This window comes from Opisthocomus hoazin, chromosome 30 (genome assembly GCF_030867145.1).
Source record: "Opisthocomus hoazin isolate bOpiHoa1 chromosome 30, bOpiHoa1.hap1, whole genome shotgun sequence".
NCBI lineage: Eukaryota > Metazoa > Chordata > Aves > Opisthocomiformes > Opisthocomidae > Opisthocomus > Opisthocomus hoazin.
This window is the reverse complement of record NC_134443.1, coordinates 3,872,666-3,887,649: the sequence shown is the minus strand read 5'-3', so window position 1 is coordinate 3,887,649 and position 14,984 is coordinate 3,872,666. Positions and strand designations below refer to the sequence as shown.

The window sequence follows — 14,984 nt, the reverse complement described above, 5'->3', positions numbered from 1 at the left end:
AGAAAGGGCGGTGCTAACGACGCGGAGAGCCAATGGCACGACGCCATGCCCTGACGGACGGGCGCGGGGACCGCCTGCCGGCACACTACGGCTGCCGGGCAGAGCCAGGTGGCAGCGCAGCGGCTGGCAGCGCGCCCCGCCCCTCAGCCCCGCCCCGCCTATGCGCTCGAAGCCCCGCCCCCGCAGCTCACCCGCCCATCACCTGTAGACCCTCCCCTCCTGTAGCAGGCCCTGCCCTTTCTGCCAGTAGCCCCGCCCCTCACACAACCCCCACTCCAAGCCCCACAGCAGGCCCCGCCTCTCTGCCATTAGCCCCGCCTCCTGCACAAAAGCCCCGCCCTTGAAGCCTACCCAGCCCACCGGCTCTGAACGCCAACAAGCCCCGCCCTTCTGCCAGTGCCCCGCCCCACTGCCTCCAGCCCCGCCCCTTACACGCTCCCCACCGGGCAGAGCACCGGGCCCTCCGCACCGCCAAGCTTCAGCTTTTGGGGTTTTTTTAGTAAATTTATTCACAATCGCCCCGCCGGGGCAGCGGCCGCCCTCCGTCCTCGCCCTGCGGCGCCGCGGGGGCCGGGGCAGCTCAGGGCCTGCGGCCGGGCGGCTCCTCCAGCTCGTAGAAGAGGACGTAGCCCTCGCTGGACGGCACCTGGTTCTCGCTGATGGGCGAGACGCTGCGGCGCGGCAGCCTCAGCCCACGGCCGCCCGGCGGGGCGGAAGCGGGGCACGGGGCCGCGGTGAGGCGGGGGTGGGTGGGGGGCACCTACCGGGAGTCGTTGTAGACGCGCCAGCCGGCCGGGTCCCGGCAGAAGGCGGTGTAGTGGCCGTAGTGGACGCTGCCCGAGTGGTTGCAGAGGGCGTAGAGGCTGTAGACGGGGCTGCCTGCGGCGGGAGGCCGGGCTCAGCGCTGCCCCCAGGCCCGGGCGCTGCATCCCCCTGCCACGACCCCTGCCGCGCCTCACCCGCCGGGACCCCGCCGCGCCTCACCCGCCGGGACCCCGCCGCGCCTCACCCGCCGGGACCCCGCCGTGCCTCACCCGCCTTCTCGCTGGCGAACTCCCGCAGGTTGAGCTGCTGCAGGGGGAAGTCCACAAAGACGGAGCACTTCTTAATGGAGTAGCGGGTGGTGGAGAACCGGTTCAGGTCTGGGCAGCGTCAAGGGAAACGCGGTCCTGAGCGGCTGCAGGGACAGCACCCCCACCCTCAACGGGAGCACCGGCAGCGCCAGGGGTCCCAGGCCTCTCCCTGGGCCCCCCACCCTTCGGTCCCCAAAGGATACGGAGCACCAGGATGCGGGGGAAGCGCTGGATGGTCAGCTTCTTTGTGCTCCGCGTCCGCTGCCGGCACTTGTCACAGACCTGCCGGGGGCACGGTGCCGGTGAGAAGGGGCTGGGAGTGCCGAGCTGGGGGTGCCAGCCACCAGCCCCAGCCTCTCACCGGGGCGTTCTCTGAGTCCAGCTCCTCCTCCTTGGTGAAGAGGCTGAAGCAGTCGTGCAGGGAGACCTTCCCGCCGGCAAAGCTCTTCTGCAGGGGCAGAGGGTCAGGCGGGGGCTGGCCGTGGGAGCTGAGGGCTGGCCGGGGGGCTCTGCCCCATGCCTACCTTTGGGATGGGCAGGGAGAGATCGCAGAAGACCTCGAAGGTGGTGGAGCGGTAGCCGCACGCCTGGCACTTCAGGCAACTCTTCAGCTGCCCCACGAAGAGGTCTGGGGGCGAAGGGGGGTGTGAGGCCGGCTGCAGAGGAGCACCCTAAGGAGTGGGGGGGTGCAGGGGGGTCACCCCTGCCCATCAGCGCTCACCCACGATCTTGCTGTCCTCTCTCTCCAGGTATCGCTTCCACATCTGGTTGGCGCGTTCGTCGTCGCTGCGGGGAACGACAGCTGCTCAGGCTGCGTCCCCATGGCCAGGGCTCCCCCCCGGGACCCCTCTCCCCCTCACCTCAGCGTCTCGAGGTCCTCCAGCGTGGGGGTCCGCCGAGTGTCCGAGAGGATGCTGGGGGTCCTGCGGCCCTTGCGGTTGATCTCCACGTGCAGCCGGTCCATGAAGAACTTGAGGAACTCCTGTGCATCCTGCTGGCTGCGGCAGGACGGACCCATGGCACCCACTGCTGCCCCCGGCCCCCGGGAGGCGGGGGAGCTGCCGGGGGTCCCCGTGGCGGGGGGTGAAGCCTCACCTGTATCCGGTGAAGGAGGGCACGTATTTCTGAAAGACGGCCTTGAAGCGCCCAGGGTTGACAGCCTCGGAGGAGTCGGGGTGCCAGAGGGCGGCGATGACATCAGCAAAGGCTGCGGGACGCACGCCGGGTGTCAGCACCAGCAGGGTTTAGGTAAGAGCTTGGGGGGTCAGCTGCAGGGGGCTCCCGTCCCACCTTCGGTGAGCTCCTGGGGGGCGCGGGGGCCGGGGGGCTGCTCCTGCTGGAAGTCCCGGCGCAGGCAGTAGTCCCGCAGTGGCTTGGTGCTGCTCAGGCACTGCAGCACGGCGTTCATGAAGCACTGCCGAGAGAGCAGCGGGGACGCAGTGTCACTCTGGGGGTGCCACCAGGCATTGGCGTGTCCCCCACTGTCCCAGTGCCCCTGACAGGGGCTGACCCTGCTGTGCCACAGGGACCCTCGAGGGGCTAGGGAATCCCTGGGGACGCGCCAGCCCCGGTGGGAGCGATCCGCTTGGTTGCGGCTGCTGCAAGCCCGAGGGGAGCTAGGGTCCTTCGCAGGCCTTGGGACAGCAGGACGGGAGGGCGCAGGGGACGCGGGGACACCAGCGCTTACCGTGTTGCCCAGGTTCCTGAGGCCAACGTGGCCCGAGCCAGGCAGCAGCGTGTGATGGGTCTGCGGGGACACAGAGGGACACGAGTGAGACCCGTCCCCAGGCAGCAAACCTCTCCAGCCACCCCGCGGCTTCCTAGGGACGGACGGACGGACGGATGGCCTCAGCCACAGAGGCTTCACCTCGCCACTGATGAGCAGCAGCCCCATGACGGCCGTGTGTACCACCGACTCGGAGATGTCGGTGCCGCGGCCCTGCAGCTCCCGCTTGGTGAGCAGGGTGCGGTGCAGCTTGCGCGGCAGCTCCACCAGCGTGGCTCCTTGCAGCCCCGGCATGGCTCCGGCACCGCCCGGGCACCGGGACGGGACTGCGGCACCAGCGCTGCCGGGCCCCCTCCGCCTCGCTAAGCCACAGCTCATTAGCTGATCCGATTTCCCCCGGCTATTCTGGGCCTTGCTGGAGGCTCATCTCGGGGGGATTAATTAGCGGGAGAGCCACCTCGGGGACAGCGGAGAACGGGGAGCGGTGCAAACGCCCCTGCCCGCCCCACGCCACAATGGGGGTTGTGGGAGCACAGCACAATGAGCAGGGCAGCTCGGAGGGGCCGGGGGCAGCCCCCCGGCAGGGGAGGCACCGCAGGGGCCCGAACCGCAGCCCTGTCCCCACCACCACAGCCCAGCCCCGGGGCTTCAGGGCACCTAATCCGCACACGTGGCCCAGGGCAGGTGGAGCACAGGGCCCGGCTGCCTGGGGGGGAGAAGGCGGATGCGGAAATGGGCACAGCACCGGCCAGCCCCCACCCGCCCTGGAGCCGAGGGGACGCGACTCTTTTGCAGTGGGGGTCCCCCACAAAAAGCAGAGCGGGGAGAGGCGAGACCAGCACCCCTGTCCTGCCCCAGCACCGTCACCGACCCCGATGGGAACGAAGCTGCTGCCTTGCAACCGGGGACCACGGACAAATCCTGAGGCTCTTACGGCTGCCACCTTCTCCTCGGTCCTGCCGGGTGCCGGGGCTCTGCCCAGGATGGGGCTGCCGGGCGCTGGGATGTCGGGGCCGTGGGCGTATGGGGGGTCAGGGGCAGTACGAGTCCTCGGGCAGCCCTCAGGCCGGACGGACAGCAGCGGGGCGGCAGGCTTCCCATCCAGCCCTGGGGAGACGTTGACTCTCCGGAGAGAGGAGCTCCTCCTGAGTGCCAGCGAGCTGGCGCTCAGCTGGTGGCTGCAGTCCCTCAGCACCAGCCGGCTCAGCGCCGCCGCCACATCCTCGGCACGGCTGCCACAGCCGCCGCCCTGGCTCAGGTCCCCAATGCTGATGGACTTGGAGCGGGCCAGGTTGCTGCACCGGCGCTCCGCCTCACGCCCCGCCAGCGAGGCCCCGGCGGGCAGGGAGAAGGAGGCACTGCCCGGCACGGCGCCTGCCTGCGGGGAGCCGGGCACCCGCACCGCGTGGTCTGCCTTCACGGGGCCGCGCCGGCACGCCGAGCTGCGGAGAGCCTCCCCCCGCTTCGAGGCCCGGCCCCGGTCCATCTCCAGCTTCTTGCTGCGGTCGTCCAGCGGGCCGGGCCGGGGCGGCAGGAGGCGAAGCTTGGGGGCTGGGGAGAGGCCGTTGGCGGCGGAGGCCAGGGCGGCAGCATGGCGCTCCTGGCTGCGGGCCCGGTGCCCGCTGGGCAGCTTGGCGGCCGCCCTGGGCTGGGAGGTGACGACGGTGTGGTCCCTGGTGCGGCCGACGCGGTGCTCCGAGGCCTGGGGCATGGCGGGGCCAGCCGAGAGCGGGGCCCTGCGGGGACAGGGCCGGGCTGAGGCCGGCGGTGCCAGGCCGGCGTGTGGGGCACCGGGGCGCGCACCCACCTCTCTCCTCTGGCCGGCACCGGTCACAGCCCCCCGCGGAGCGCGGCCGGCCGGAGCGTCCCGTCGGCGGGAGCCCTGCGGCGGAAGCAGAGACGGCGCGGGTCACCGGGCAGCGCAGAGACCCCGCGGCAACGGGGGGCGAGGGCCGGGGATCCCGGAGCGGGTCCGGGCCGCCCGCCCGCGCCGGGCCCTGCGGAAGGCGGCGGGAGCGGCAGGGCCAGGCGAGGCGAGGCAGGCGGCCCCGGCTCCCGCACCGCGAGGTGCCCGGCGCGGGGGGCCCAGCCCGGCGCGGGGGCTGCCGTGCTCGGCCGCCACGGCTGCGCCCGGAGAGCGGCGGGGGGGGGGGGGGTGTCGGTCCCAGCGGGCGGGGCGGGGGACGATGCCCGCGGTGCGGCCGCGGGGGCTGCGGCACGGCGAGAGCCCCGAGCCGCCGGCCGGAGCCGGGGCCACGCAGAGACCCGCGCCCCGCCCAGGCCTGTCCCCTCTCCCGCGGCCCCCCCCCCCGCTCCGGTCACCCCCTCCCCGCAGGGCGCCAGCCCCCACCCGCCTCCCACCCCCTGCCAGGTACCGGGGGACACGCGGGGCGGGGGCGGGCGGCTGGGGGGTGCCGATGCCTCCCCGCGGAGCCCCTCTCCCGCCCGCCGGTGCCCCCCGCCCCCGCCGTACCTCCCGCGGGCCGCCATGGCAACAACTCCCGCAGCACCCGCCGCCATCTTTGCTCCTCCCGCCCGGCGCCCCGCCCCCGGCGGCCTCACGCGCCCCACTGCGCCTGCGCCGAGGCTGCGCCACGCCCCCCCCACCGACGCCTCCGCGTCGCTATGGCGACCCGGCGGCGGCGTCTGCCCTCGGCGCTCTTAAAGGGGCCGCCGCGCTCGGTCTTCTTAAAGAGACAGCGTCCCTCGATGAGGTGTTACTGTAGGGTCGCACAGGGCGGCGAGACCCCCGAGGGCTGGGGGGGGCGGCCAGGACCCCCCAACCCCCGCCGGGATCCCCCAGAGCAGCAGGCAGGGGCAAGGCCGGGGCTGAAGAGTTTATTGGGGAGTGGGGGGCGGCGGCGGGAGCCGCTGGGGGGAAGGGGAGGCAGCACCTCCCGGGGGGGGGGCGGCCCCCCCCCCCGCCGCTCACTTCTCCTTGTGCTGGATGATGCCTTTGGCGACGAGGTCGGGGATCTCCACGGCCAGCCAGGGGCCCAGCTGCAGGGACAGGGGTGGGCGGCCGCACGGGGACACCCCCACCAGTGACACCCCAGTTTCCGCCAGGGACACCCCCACCAGTGACACCCCCCCTTCCCGCGGGTACACCCCCACCGTGACAGCCCTCCCTCTGCAGGGACACTCCCGAGGGTGACAACCCCCTTTCCCATGGGGACACCCCCAAGGGTGACAACCCCCCATTCCCATGGGGACACCCCCACCGTGACACCCCCCACCCCTGCGTGGACCCCCCCCTCCCGTGGGGACACCCCCAAGGGTGACACACCCCCTTCCCGTGGGGATACCACCCCCCCGGGGAGACACCACCAAGAGTGACACCCCCCCTCCCGTGGGGACGCCCCGCTCACCCCCAGCGCCATCAGATGGGCCAAGCCGAACTTGGGGACGTTCCTGGCCCAGAGGGGCTTGAAGTGGTCGCTGAGGCAGATCTTGCCGCCCCTGCGGGGAGGAGGGAGCCGTCAGACCCCCCCCAGCCCCAGGAACCCCCGGCCCCGGGACCCCTCAGCCCCCCCCACCTGTACATCTTGGCCGTCTTCCCGTCCAGCTCGGGGATGGCGATCTCGGGGGCGGTGGCGGGGTAGGTCACCGGGATCTGGGGGGGGGGGGGGGGGGGTGTGTCAGCGGCCCCGCAGCCCCCGCCGCCCCGCGCCCGCCCCTCCCTCCCCCCCCCCCCGCTCACGTCAAACTCGATGGCGAACTCGTACTTGAGCAGCTCGTGGACGTACCAGCACCGCCCGAACCACCTGCAAGGCACGGGGACCCCCGCTCAGCCGCGGGGACCCCCGGGATCCGGGACGGGGGGGCCCGGGCCGGCCCCGCTCACCCACCGGGTGCCCTCGGCGTTGGACTCCAGGCGGAACCAGTCGTTATCGGCGCGTTTGTTGTTCTCCACGTACTGGGGGGGGAGCGGGGGTGAGCGGGGGTGAGCGGGGCCGCCGCCAGCCCGGGGAGCGGCGGGGAGCCGGCGGGGAGCGGGCCGGAGGGGAGCGGGCGGGGAGCGGGCCGGAGGGGAGCGGGCCGGCGGGGAGCCGGCGGGGAGCGGGCCGGCGGGGAGCGGGCCGGCGGGGAGCGGGCCGGAGGGGAGCGGGCGGGGAGCGGGCGGGGAGGGGAGCGGGCCGGCGGGGAGCGGGCGGGGAGCGGGCCGGCGGGGAGCGGGCGGGGAGCGGGCCGGAGGGGAGCGGGCCGGCGGCGAGCGGGCGGGGAGCGGGCCGGCGGGGAGCGGGCGGGGAGCGGGCCGGAGGGGAGCGGGCCGGCGGGGAGCCGGCGGGGAGCGGGCCGGCGGGGAGCGGGCCGGCGGGGAGCGGCGGCCGGGCCCGGCGCACCTGTATGAGGGCCCGGTACTCCTCCTTCAGGCGCGGCGCCCAGCCCTCCCGGTCCCGCGGCCCCGCCGCCGTCCGCAACAGCGGCAGCTCCGCCACCGCCCGCCGCGCCGCCTCCTCCGCCATGGCCGCGCCGCCGGACACCGCCCATCTTGGCTCGGGGCGGAAGTGACGCTGGCGGAGCGCGAGGCGGGGGCGGGGTGTAGCGGGCCGGCGCCGCCATCTTTACTAGGGGCACGGGGCAGGGCGCGACGCCGTCCCCGCGCCTCCATCTTGGGCGCTGGCAGAGCTGAGTTTGCCGGGTCTCAGCCGCGCTCACCCCTCCGCCCTCCCGGGTCCCCCCCCCCCCCAGCACCACGGACACGGCGGCGGCTCCAGGACTTTATTGTCACGGGGAGGGGGCGCGGGAGCCGCCGCGGCCGGGCTCAGGGCTGCGCCTCGCCCTTGCCCAGGTCCAGCAGGGAGGAGAAGAAGCCGAGGACGTTGCTCCGCAGCTCCTCGGCCAGCGGCGCCAGCTGCTTGTTGGCCCGCTCCACGTAGGCCCTAGGGAGAGGCGACCGGTGAGGGAGGGCCGAGGGGCGGCCGGGGGCACTCCCTGCCCCCCCGTCCCCCCGTACTCAGCCTGGCTGCGCAGCTCTTCCACCTGCAGCTTCTGGGGCAGGTCCTTGGTCATGAAGTCAGAGAAGGGCTGGAAATGGCGGGTGAAGAAGTCGTCGACAGCCGGCGGAGCGGCCTCCTCGGCCGGGGCCTCGCGCCTCACCAGGGCGGCCTGGAGGCGGCAGGCGCAGAGCAGCAGCAGGGCGGCCACCAGCACCTTCATCTCGGCGGGGTGGGGGGCCTGCGGGGACGGTCAGCGGTGCCGGGCTGCCCCGCGGCTCTGCTCCGCTATCCCCCTGGCCCCCCTGCCCCCAGGCTCTGCCATCTGCCCCTGCCCCTCCTGCCCCACAGCCCTGCCATCCCACTCCCACCCCTTCCCAGCCCCACAGCCCCAGCCCAGCACCACGGCTCCACTAGCACCATCCTGCCCCACTCCTGTCCCATCCCACTCTGCGGCACCTCCATCCACATCCTGCCCCATCCCTGCCCCACAGCCCCCTCCAGCCCCACAGCTCCATCCTGCCCCTTCCCTGCCCCACAGCCTGTCCTGCCCGGGTGCTGGGTGCCAGCTGCCGCTCACCTGGGCAGGGGTCTGGGGGTGTGGGGCTGTGGGTGCCCCCTCGGGGGCTGCTTATATTCCCCAGGCCAGCTCCCGCCCCTGGGCCAGGGGGGCCGTGCCGGCCCCCGCCACAGCCTGGGTAAACACAGTGGGGGTAAGGGTTGCTGCGGGGGACGGCCCCTCCTTGTCCTTGCTGGGTCTGGCCCCGCACCCCAGGGTGCTGTCCCTGTGTCCCCAAGGCCCCATGGCCCCGGGCAGGACACAGGTGGTGGGTGACAATGGCCCAGGGATTTGGGCTGGGGGGCCCTGGGGGCTGGGACTGCCATGGTGGGGACTTAGCTGGTGGCCGCATGGTGTGTGGTGGCCCCGTGGCATGTTGGTACCCCAGGACACAGGGCTGCCCTGTGGCAAGTCGTGGCCCTGCAGCACGTGTGGCCCTGTGGTGTGTAGCAGCCCCGCAGCTGGCTGTAACCCCACAGCACAGTGAGACCCCAGAGCAGCCCCAGGCCCTCCCTGTACCCCGGGGCCCCACCATGCCCTCGCTCCAGCGCCCACCAGCCCCTCTGCCCCAGCCCCACAGGTCCCAGCGGGGGCTGCACGCTCCGGCCTGCCCCAGTGCCACGGGACAAAGGTCATCACCCACCTTATCACTGACCCTCGGCCGCCAACGTGACGGCGTGACTCAGCACGGGGCAGGCAGGGGCCATCCCCGTGGGGTCTCGGAGGGGGCACCCATCAGGGGGGACCCTGGGGATACCCTGCCATGGGGCCGGGGGCCAGCTCCGGCGCTGTCTGGTGACATGCGGCCAAAGGGCATCTGGGCGTCACCAGGGACAAAAGCTCTCCGTCCCCCAGGTCACCAGTGGGGCCACCAGGGCCCCTTCCCCTCTGAGCCTGTTGCAGGAGAGCTGCTGGTGATGGCAGCGGGGACAGGGAACGGGGGGTCAGAGGTGGGGCAGAGGACATGGGGCAGAGGGCGAGGAGGGGGTTGTGGGACTGGGGACACGGCGAGGGGAGCTGGGGGGAGATGGGGCGTGGTGGTGGACACTGGGAGGGGACACGGTGGGGAGCCAGGACACAGCCCGGAGGGTCTGGGGATGCGGGGAGGGGGATCAGAGGGGACATGGGGGGAACGGGATGCGGGGGGGGAGTGGATGGGGGACACACGGGACACGCGTGGGGACACACGCGGGGCGGGGGGCGGGGCGGCCGCGGCTGAACGCGGCGGGGGCGGAACGCGGCAGCCCCGGAACGGCGCGGCGCGGGGCCGGGGGACCGGGGAGCACGGTCCGGCGCTGCCCCGCCCCCGCTGGCCCAGCCAATGGGCGGCGAGCGCTGCCCGCGCCCGAGATGGCGGCGGCGGCCTCGCGCGGGCGCGGCCTCGCGAAGCCGCTTCCGGCGGCGGCGGCGCCCGCGGCCGCGATGGCGGCGCCCGGCGGGGACGGGGGGGGCGGGCGGCCGTAGGGCCGGGCCGGGCCATGGGCAACGCGCTGGGCCGCGCCGCGCCCCGGGCCCCGCGCCGGGGGGAGCCGCTCGGCAGCCCCGGCAGCTTCGACGAGCTGCACCGGCAGTGCAAAGGTGCGGCGGGGGCGGCGGGCCCGGGGGGGCGGCGGGCCCGGGCTCCCGGCCGGCCCCAGCAGCGGGGGGGGGCCCGGCGGCGCTGGGGACGAGCTGGCGGCGGGCGGCAGCGGGGTGACGGGGGGGTCGGCCCGGGGGTGGTCTGGGGGGGGGGGGGCAGCGGGGGCGCGGCAGCCGTGCCCCCCCCCCAGCCCCCGCTGTCCCGCAGAGGTGTTCCCGCAGCAGATGGAGGGGGTGAAGCTGATCGTCACCAAGACCCTGAGCAGCCACTTCCAGGTCAGGGGTCTGCGCAGGGGCCCGGGGGGGGGCCGTGCTGCGGGGGGGGCCGCTGCCCCCCGGGCCACCCCCGGCCCCGCTGACGCCGTCTCCGCAGGTGACGCACACCGTTCACATGAGCACCCTCGGCCCCTCCAGCTACCACTTCAACGCCACCTTCGTGGGGGACCGGCAGCTCGGCCCCACCGAGGTGAGGCCCCCACCCGGGGTGCTCCTGGGGTGGGGGTGGCCCCGGGGTGGCCCCAAGGCTCTGCAGCGGGGGGGCTGGGCGGCACAGGGGCTGGGGGAGGGTTATCTCAGGCTGGGGGGTCCCTGTCCCCCCCAGCTGACCCTGCCTGTCCCCAGGCCTTCCCCACGCTGGTCGGGGACATGGACAACAGCGGCAGCCTCAACGCCCAAGTGCTGCACCTCGTGGCCGAGCGCATCCGCACCAAAGCCGTCTTCCAGGTGGGCCAGGAGGGAGGGGACCCTGGGGCGGGGTTGCCGGGGGGTCTCCGTCACCCCCGGGCAGTGGCGGGGACGGTGGCAGGACCCACAGCGCTGCCCGTCCCCCTGCAGACGCACCAGGCCAAGTTCGTGACGTGGCAGTTCGATGGCGAGTACCGAGGGGACGACTGCACCGCCACCCTCACGCTGGGCAACCCCGACCTGCTTGGCGAGTCCGGTGAGCGCGGCGTCCCCCCCGCGGCTGCCGGGCCGGGGGGGCCGGGCGCTGAGGGCCCTGCTGTCCCCGCAGTGATCCTGGTGGCCCATTTCCTCCAGAGCATCACCCCCCGCCTGGTCCTCGGTGGGGAGATGGTCTACCACCGGCGCCCGGGAGAGGAGGGAGCCATCCTCACGCTGGCGGGCAAATACACGGGTACGCGGGCGCCCCGCGCTCGAGGGGCCACGGTGCCGGGGGTCCCGCCCGCCGCACTGGCCCCGGGGACGCCCCGGCTCCCCTCGCCCTCCGCTCTGCTTCTCTCTTCCAGCTCTGAAGTGGGTGGCGACGCTGAACGTGGGCTATGGCGGTGCTCACGCCAGCTACTACCACCGCGCCAACGAGCAGGTGAGCGTCCCCCGCGTGTCCCCGTCCCCCGCGTGTCCCCGTCCCCTCCAGGCCTCACGTTTTCCCTCCCTCAGGTGCAGGTCGGGGTGGAGCTGGAAGCCAACACGCGGCTGCAGGACACCACCTTTGCCTTCGGCTACCAGCTCAACCTGCCGCAGGCCAACATGGTCTTCAGAGGTGAGCGAGGAGCCACGCTGGCACCTGGTGGCCCCGGCGCTAGCCGGCCACTCACCCTGTCCCCCTGCAGGGCTCCTGGACAGTAACTGGAGCGTCGGGGGGGTGCTGGAGAAGAAGCTGCCCCCCCTGCCTGTCACCCTGGCTCTGGGTGCCTTCCTCAACCACTGGAAGAACCGTTTCCACTGCGGCTTCAGCGTCATCGTGGGCTGAGGGGCCGCGGGGGTGGGTGGCACGTGCCACCGTCCTGCTCAGGGAGCTGCCGTGCCGTGCCACGAGGGCGACAGCCGGGCCCCGCTCCCGCACCGTGGTGCTGGGGGAGCCCGCAGAGGGAGGACCTGGTCTCTCGCGGCCAGGGGACATCGTGTGACAGCACGTGGTGGCTGTTGGCGCCTTTGGGCTGAGGAGTGGCTGCTGCTCGGGGCTGAGGACCTCCGTCGCCCCGGCATTCACCCGCGCTGCCCTCCGCTCCCACCACTGCTCTGCCTTGGTTCCCCTCCAGCGGCGCTGGGAGCGGCTCCAGGCCGCGGCGGGGGCTGGAGGTGCCGGCAGTGCACGCACCCGCGGAGCCTGGAAAAATAAAGGAGCTTTACTCTGCCCTGTGAAGCGTCGTGGTAGCTCGTGAGCCCTGGTGCTCGTGACTGGGGCTGGGGCACGGCACGGGCTCTAGCTGATGATTTCGGAGAGTAACGGTGTCATGGTGGACAAGTCCTGAATGTGGAGGATCTGCCGCATGTTCTCCGCCTTCAGCGTCTGCAGCTCCGTCAGCAGCAGCAGCAGCTTCGCGTAGAGAAACCTGTGGGGGGGACGGGAGGCCCAGCTCAGAGCTGGTGGCCGTCCCCATGGCAGAGGGACCCCGGCCATGCCAGCACCCCCCAGCGTGTACCTGCCCTCGGGCATGGGGTGCCAGTGGTCGATGTAGCTCTTGAGCGTCAGGGCCACCTTCTCCTGGAATGCGTCAATGAAGTCCCGCTGGGCGATGCTGGTGTGGTCTGGGGGTGCAGGGCGGGCATCAGCGGAGCTGAGGGGACCCCCTGCCACGGCGGCCCCCTGGTCCCTACCTGGCGAGAAGAGCCGCATGGCCTGGAGCAGGACGTACTCGGCCTCGTGCAGCTGCAGCTTCTTCAGGCTGATGTGGAACTTGAGCAGCGGCTCCAGGTAGATCTGCTGAAAGCCGGCTGCGGGGAGCGTGGCGGTGACGGGCAAGCTGGCACGGGGACCTGGCTGTCACCCGCTCCCTGGTGCCACTGTCCCCCCTCTCACCCAGGGCTCCATCCTGGATGGTGTAGCAGTGCTGCCCGCACTCCCAGGCCTTGGTCTCTGCGTTGAAGACGGTGTTGAACTGGATCTCGCAGATCTCCAGGGTGGCCCCTTTCAGCAGCGAGATCTGGTCGTCGATGGGCAAGCTCCTGCCAGGGGGCGAGGGGAGGTGTCAGGGAGCGGGCAGCAGCGGGGGTCTCGTGCCCGCACTCCCCCGCAGACCTGAACGCCGGGATCTCCTTGGCGAAGTTGATGACCTGCTGGATCATGAAGGTGCTGAGGTCGGCGAAGTGGGGCAGCATGGAGAAGACATCGGGCAGCACATCATCCAGGCAGTCCGGCAGCGAGGACGGCAGCCACGTGGCGGGGATGCCTGGCTGCGGCGGGCTCCGTGGCCGCGGGCTGGGGATGCAGAGGCGCACGGCGGGCTGCGGCGGTGGCCGCTGGGGTGTCAGTGCCGTGCCAGGGCACCCCTGGGATGGCCGGGCCCCGGGGGGTCCCCACTCACCCAGTAGTGCGTGAACTGGGAGAACGTGGAGTCGAAGGTGCGCTGGTGGGCCGCGATGAGGATGTCGATGAGCTCCTGCTGCTCGGCCGTCAGCCCCTCCGGCAGCTCCCGCGCCAGCCGCCGTTGCCCCCGCAGCGCCCACCGCCGCCGCAACGCCTCCTCCGACATGATCACTGCCGCCACCGGCACCGCAGCCCGGCCACCGCGTCACCCCGCGGCCCCCCGCATGCGGCAGCCACCGCTGCCCAAGGTCCCCTCTCCTCCGGGGGTCCCCCCTCTCCTGTGCCCGCTGCTCCCTGTCCCCTCACCCTGGGGCTGCCCCATCCCCTCTGGCCCCGTGTCCTCCCCTGCCAGCCCACTGGGCAGGTCCTCTCTGTCCCACGTGCCCCCTCGTCTCTTCCAGGTCCCCCTCACCTCTTTCCCCCATGTCCTCCCTCCTCTCCCTGCTGAGTCCATCTCTTCCCTCCAGGCCCCCTCTGTGTCCCCCCTTCCGCTCCCCGGTGTCACCCCACTGTCCCCGTGCCACTGCACTCACTGTCCTTCCGCATGCCCGCGTCGAGGCACTTCTGGAGGCGGCAGGCCTGGCACTGCCGACGATTGGCTTTGGTGACGGGGCAGCTCCGGGCGAGGGGGCAGGTGAAGCAGACGCCCTTGTTGACGGAGCGCCTGGGGGGACGTGGGACTGTCCCTGTGCGTCCCCGGGGGCAGGGCGGCAGCTGGGACACAGGCTGCCACCTCCAGTCCTGGGGTCCCGTCGCCGCTGTGCCCCGGAGAAGCCAGCTGGCCCCAGGATGGGGTGGCAGCGGCCGTCTCGTCTTGTCCAGCCCGGTCCCTGTCCATGGGACCACCTCGTTCCACCCCACCCTGCCCTGTCCCCTTGTCCCAGCCCGTTTCATCCTACGTTGTCCCATTGCATCCCGTTTCAGTCCCTCTCGTCCCCTGGTGTCCTGCCCCGCCCCATCCCACCTCGTCCCCCTCCTCCATCCCGTCCCACCTCACCCACCCTGTCCCATCCCGCTCTGTCCCTGGCACCCACCCTGTCCTCCCCGGGGCCCCCTCGCAGCAGCAGCCCCCACCTGAAGAAGCCCTTGCAGCCCTCGCAGGTCATGACGTGGAAGTGGTACCCGGTGGCGCGGTCCCCGCAGACGGCGCAGACCTTCTCCTCCCCGCGCTCCGTGTCCTTCCCCCCGGGGTCCCGGGGCCCCGGCAGCGGGCAGGGGCTGCTCTCCGCGTCCGAGGGGCTCGACACAGACATGGCCGCGGGGGCCGCAGAGCCTGCAGGACGGGGGGGGGTCTGGGGGGGGGGGGGGCGCGGGTTCGCACACCGCGGCTCCCGCTCGAGCCGCACCCGGCCCCGCGCCCTGCGCTGCCCGTCCCGCGGCCGCTGCCCCGCCACCGGCTCCCGCGCCGCGACCCCAGCGCGTCCCCTCGAACCCGCGGTGTCCCCGCCGCCCCGGCCCCCGCCCCCCGCCCGCGGGATGCCCCGGAGCCGGCCGGCGCCCGCCGGACCCCAGACCCGGTGCCCACCGGTGCTCGGCGCTGCGCAGCGAGCGGCTGCCCGGGCCCCTCGGCGCCCTCGGCCCCGCCGCCTCCCGGTCGGAGCCCCGTGGAGTTTGAACCTTGAACTTGAGCGAGGCTGCGGCAGGCGGGGACGGGCAGCGGGGGGGGCAGGCAGGCGGGGGGGGGCTGGCAGCACGGGGGGGGCAGGCAGGCGGGGGGGGCAGGCAGCACGGGGGGGGGCAGGCAGGAGGGGGGGGCAGGCGGGGGGGGGGATGGCAGCACGGGGGGGACCCACGTGGGTGCTCGGGGAGGTGTCGGGGCGGGAGACCCCAGCGGGGACGGGAC

At 73.6% G+C, this 14,984-nt stretch overlaps 5 protein-coding genes across 11 annotated transcripts; 1 reads left to right on the top strand and 4 right to left on the bottom strand.

Moving 5' to 3' along the window:
- Positions 1 to 483: 483 nt before the first annotated feature.
- USP21 (ubiquitin specific peptidase 21) lies at positions 484 to 5,351 on the bottom strand. Of its 3 annotated transcripts, none has more exons than XM_075444992.1 (13): positions 5,273 to 5,351; positions 3,671 to 4,681; positions 2,761 to 2,820; positions 2,364 to 2,487; positions 2,169 to 2,280; positions 1,934 to 2,071; positions 1,795 to 1,859; positions 1,598 to 1,701; positions 1,435 to 1,521; positions 1,277 to 1,355; positions 1,035 to 1,142; positions 765 to 879; positions 484 to 671 (listed from the first exon to the last, which is right to left on the bottom strand). In XM_075444992.1, the coding sequence occupies exons 2-13, from the start codon at positions 4,508 to 4,510 to the stop codon at positions 581 to 583; spliced, it is 1,923 nt and encodes a 640-aa protein (XP_075301107.1). In that variant the 5' UTR covers positions 4,511 to 4,681; positions 5,273 to 5,351; the 3' UTR covers positions 484 to 580. The 3 variants fall into 3 exon arrangements, with proteins under 3 accessions (XP_075301107.1, XP_075301108.1, XP_075301106.1); XM_075444993.1 differs by having other exon boundaries at positions 3,734 to 4,681; XM_075444991.1 differs by lacking the exon at positions 5,273 to 5,351 and having other exon boundaries at positions 3,671 to 4,535; positions 4,607 to 4,674.
- A 270-nt stretch (positions 5,352 to 5,621) lies between these two features.
- On the bottom strand, positions 5,622 to 7,287 carry UFC1 (ubiquitin-fold modifier conjugating enzyme 1). The gene is made up of 6 exons (XM_075445001.1): positions 7,143 to 7,287; positions 6,648 to 6,715; positions 6,500 to 6,563; positions 6,336 to 6,412; positions 6,168 to 6,258; positions 5,622 to 5,799 (listed from the first exon to the last, which is right to left on the bottom strand). Exons 1-6 carry the CDS (start codon positions 7,263 to 7,265, stop codon positions 5,728 to 5,730), a joined length of 495 nt encoding a protein of 164 aa, XP_075301116.1. The 5' UTR covers positions 7,266 to 7,287; the 3' UTR covers positions 5,622 to 5,727.
- A 220-nt stretch (positions 7,288 to 7,507) lies between these two features.
- On the bottom strand, positions 7,508 to 8,405 carry APOA2 (apolipoprotein A2). Its single transcript, XM_075445002.1, has 3 exons — positions 8,317 to 8,405; positions 7,757 to 7,977; positions 7,508 to 7,682 (listed from the first exon to the last, which is right to left on the bottom strand). Exons 2-3 carry the CDS (start codon positions 7,957 to 7,959, stop codon positions 7,565 to 7,567), a joined length of 321 nt encoding a protein of 106 aa, XP_075301117.1. The 5' UTR covers positions 7,960 to 7,977; positions 8,317 to 8,405; the 3' UTR covers positions 7,508 to 7,564.
- Positions 8,406 to 9,103: 698 nt separating this feature from the next.
- Positions 9,104 to 11,977, top strand: TOMM40L (translocase of outer mitochondrial membrane 40 like). Of its 3 annotated transcripts, none has more exons than XM_075444999.1 (9): positions 9,104 to 9,245; positions 10,082 to 10,149; positions 10,247 to 10,339; positions 10,495 to 10,596; positions 10,708 to 10,813; positions 10,886 to 11,008; positions 11,121 to 11,197; positions 11,272 to 11,374; positions 11,445 to 11,977. In XM_075444999.1, the coding sequence occupies exons 2-9, from the start codon at positions 10,099 to 10,101 to the stop codon at positions 11,582 to 11,584; spliced, it is 795 nt and encodes a 264-aa protein (XP_075301114.1). In that variant the 5' UTR covers positions 9,104 to 9,245; positions 10,082 to 10,098; the 3' UTR covers positions 11,585 to 11,977. The 3 variants fall into 3 exon arrangements, with proteins under 3 accessions (XP_075301114.1, XP_075301113.1, XP_075301115.1); XM_075444998.1 differs by lacking the exon at positions 9,104 to 9,245 and adding an exon at positions 9,755 to 9,873; XM_075445000.1 differs by lacking the exon at positions 9,104 to 9,245 and adding an exon at positions 9,755 to 9,873 and having other exon boundaries at positions 10,708 to 10,808; positions 11,445 to 11,547.
- NR1I3 (nuclear receptor subfamily 1 group I member 3) lies at positions 11,942 to 14,740 on the bottom strand. 3 transcript variants are annotated; one of them, XM_075444995.1, is made up of 9 exons: positions 14,667 to 14,740; positions 14,216 to 14,433; positions 13,675 to 13,805; positions 13,140 to 13,312; positions 12,854 to 13,059; positions 12,635 to 12,780; positions 12,433 to 12,549; positions 12,258 to 12,363; positions 11,942 to 12,167 (listed from the first exon to the last, which is right to left on the bottom strand). In XM_075444995.1, exons 2-9 carry the CDS (start codon positions 14,392 to 14,394, stop codon positions 12,038 to 12,040), a joined length of 1,188 nt encoding a protein of 395 aa, XP_075301110.1. In that variant the 5' UTR covers positions 14,395 to 14,433; positions 14,667 to 14,740; the 3' UTR covers positions 11,942 to 12,037. The 3 variants fall into 3 exon arrangements, with proteins under 3 accessions (XP_075301110.1, XP_075301109.1, XP_075301111.1); XM_075444994.1 differs by having other exon boundaries at positions 12,258 to 12,549; XM_075444996.1 differs by having other exon boundaries at positions 12,079 to 12,167; positions 12,258 to 12,319; positions 12,635 to 13,059.
- Positions 14,741 to 14,984: the final 244 nt, after the last annotated feature.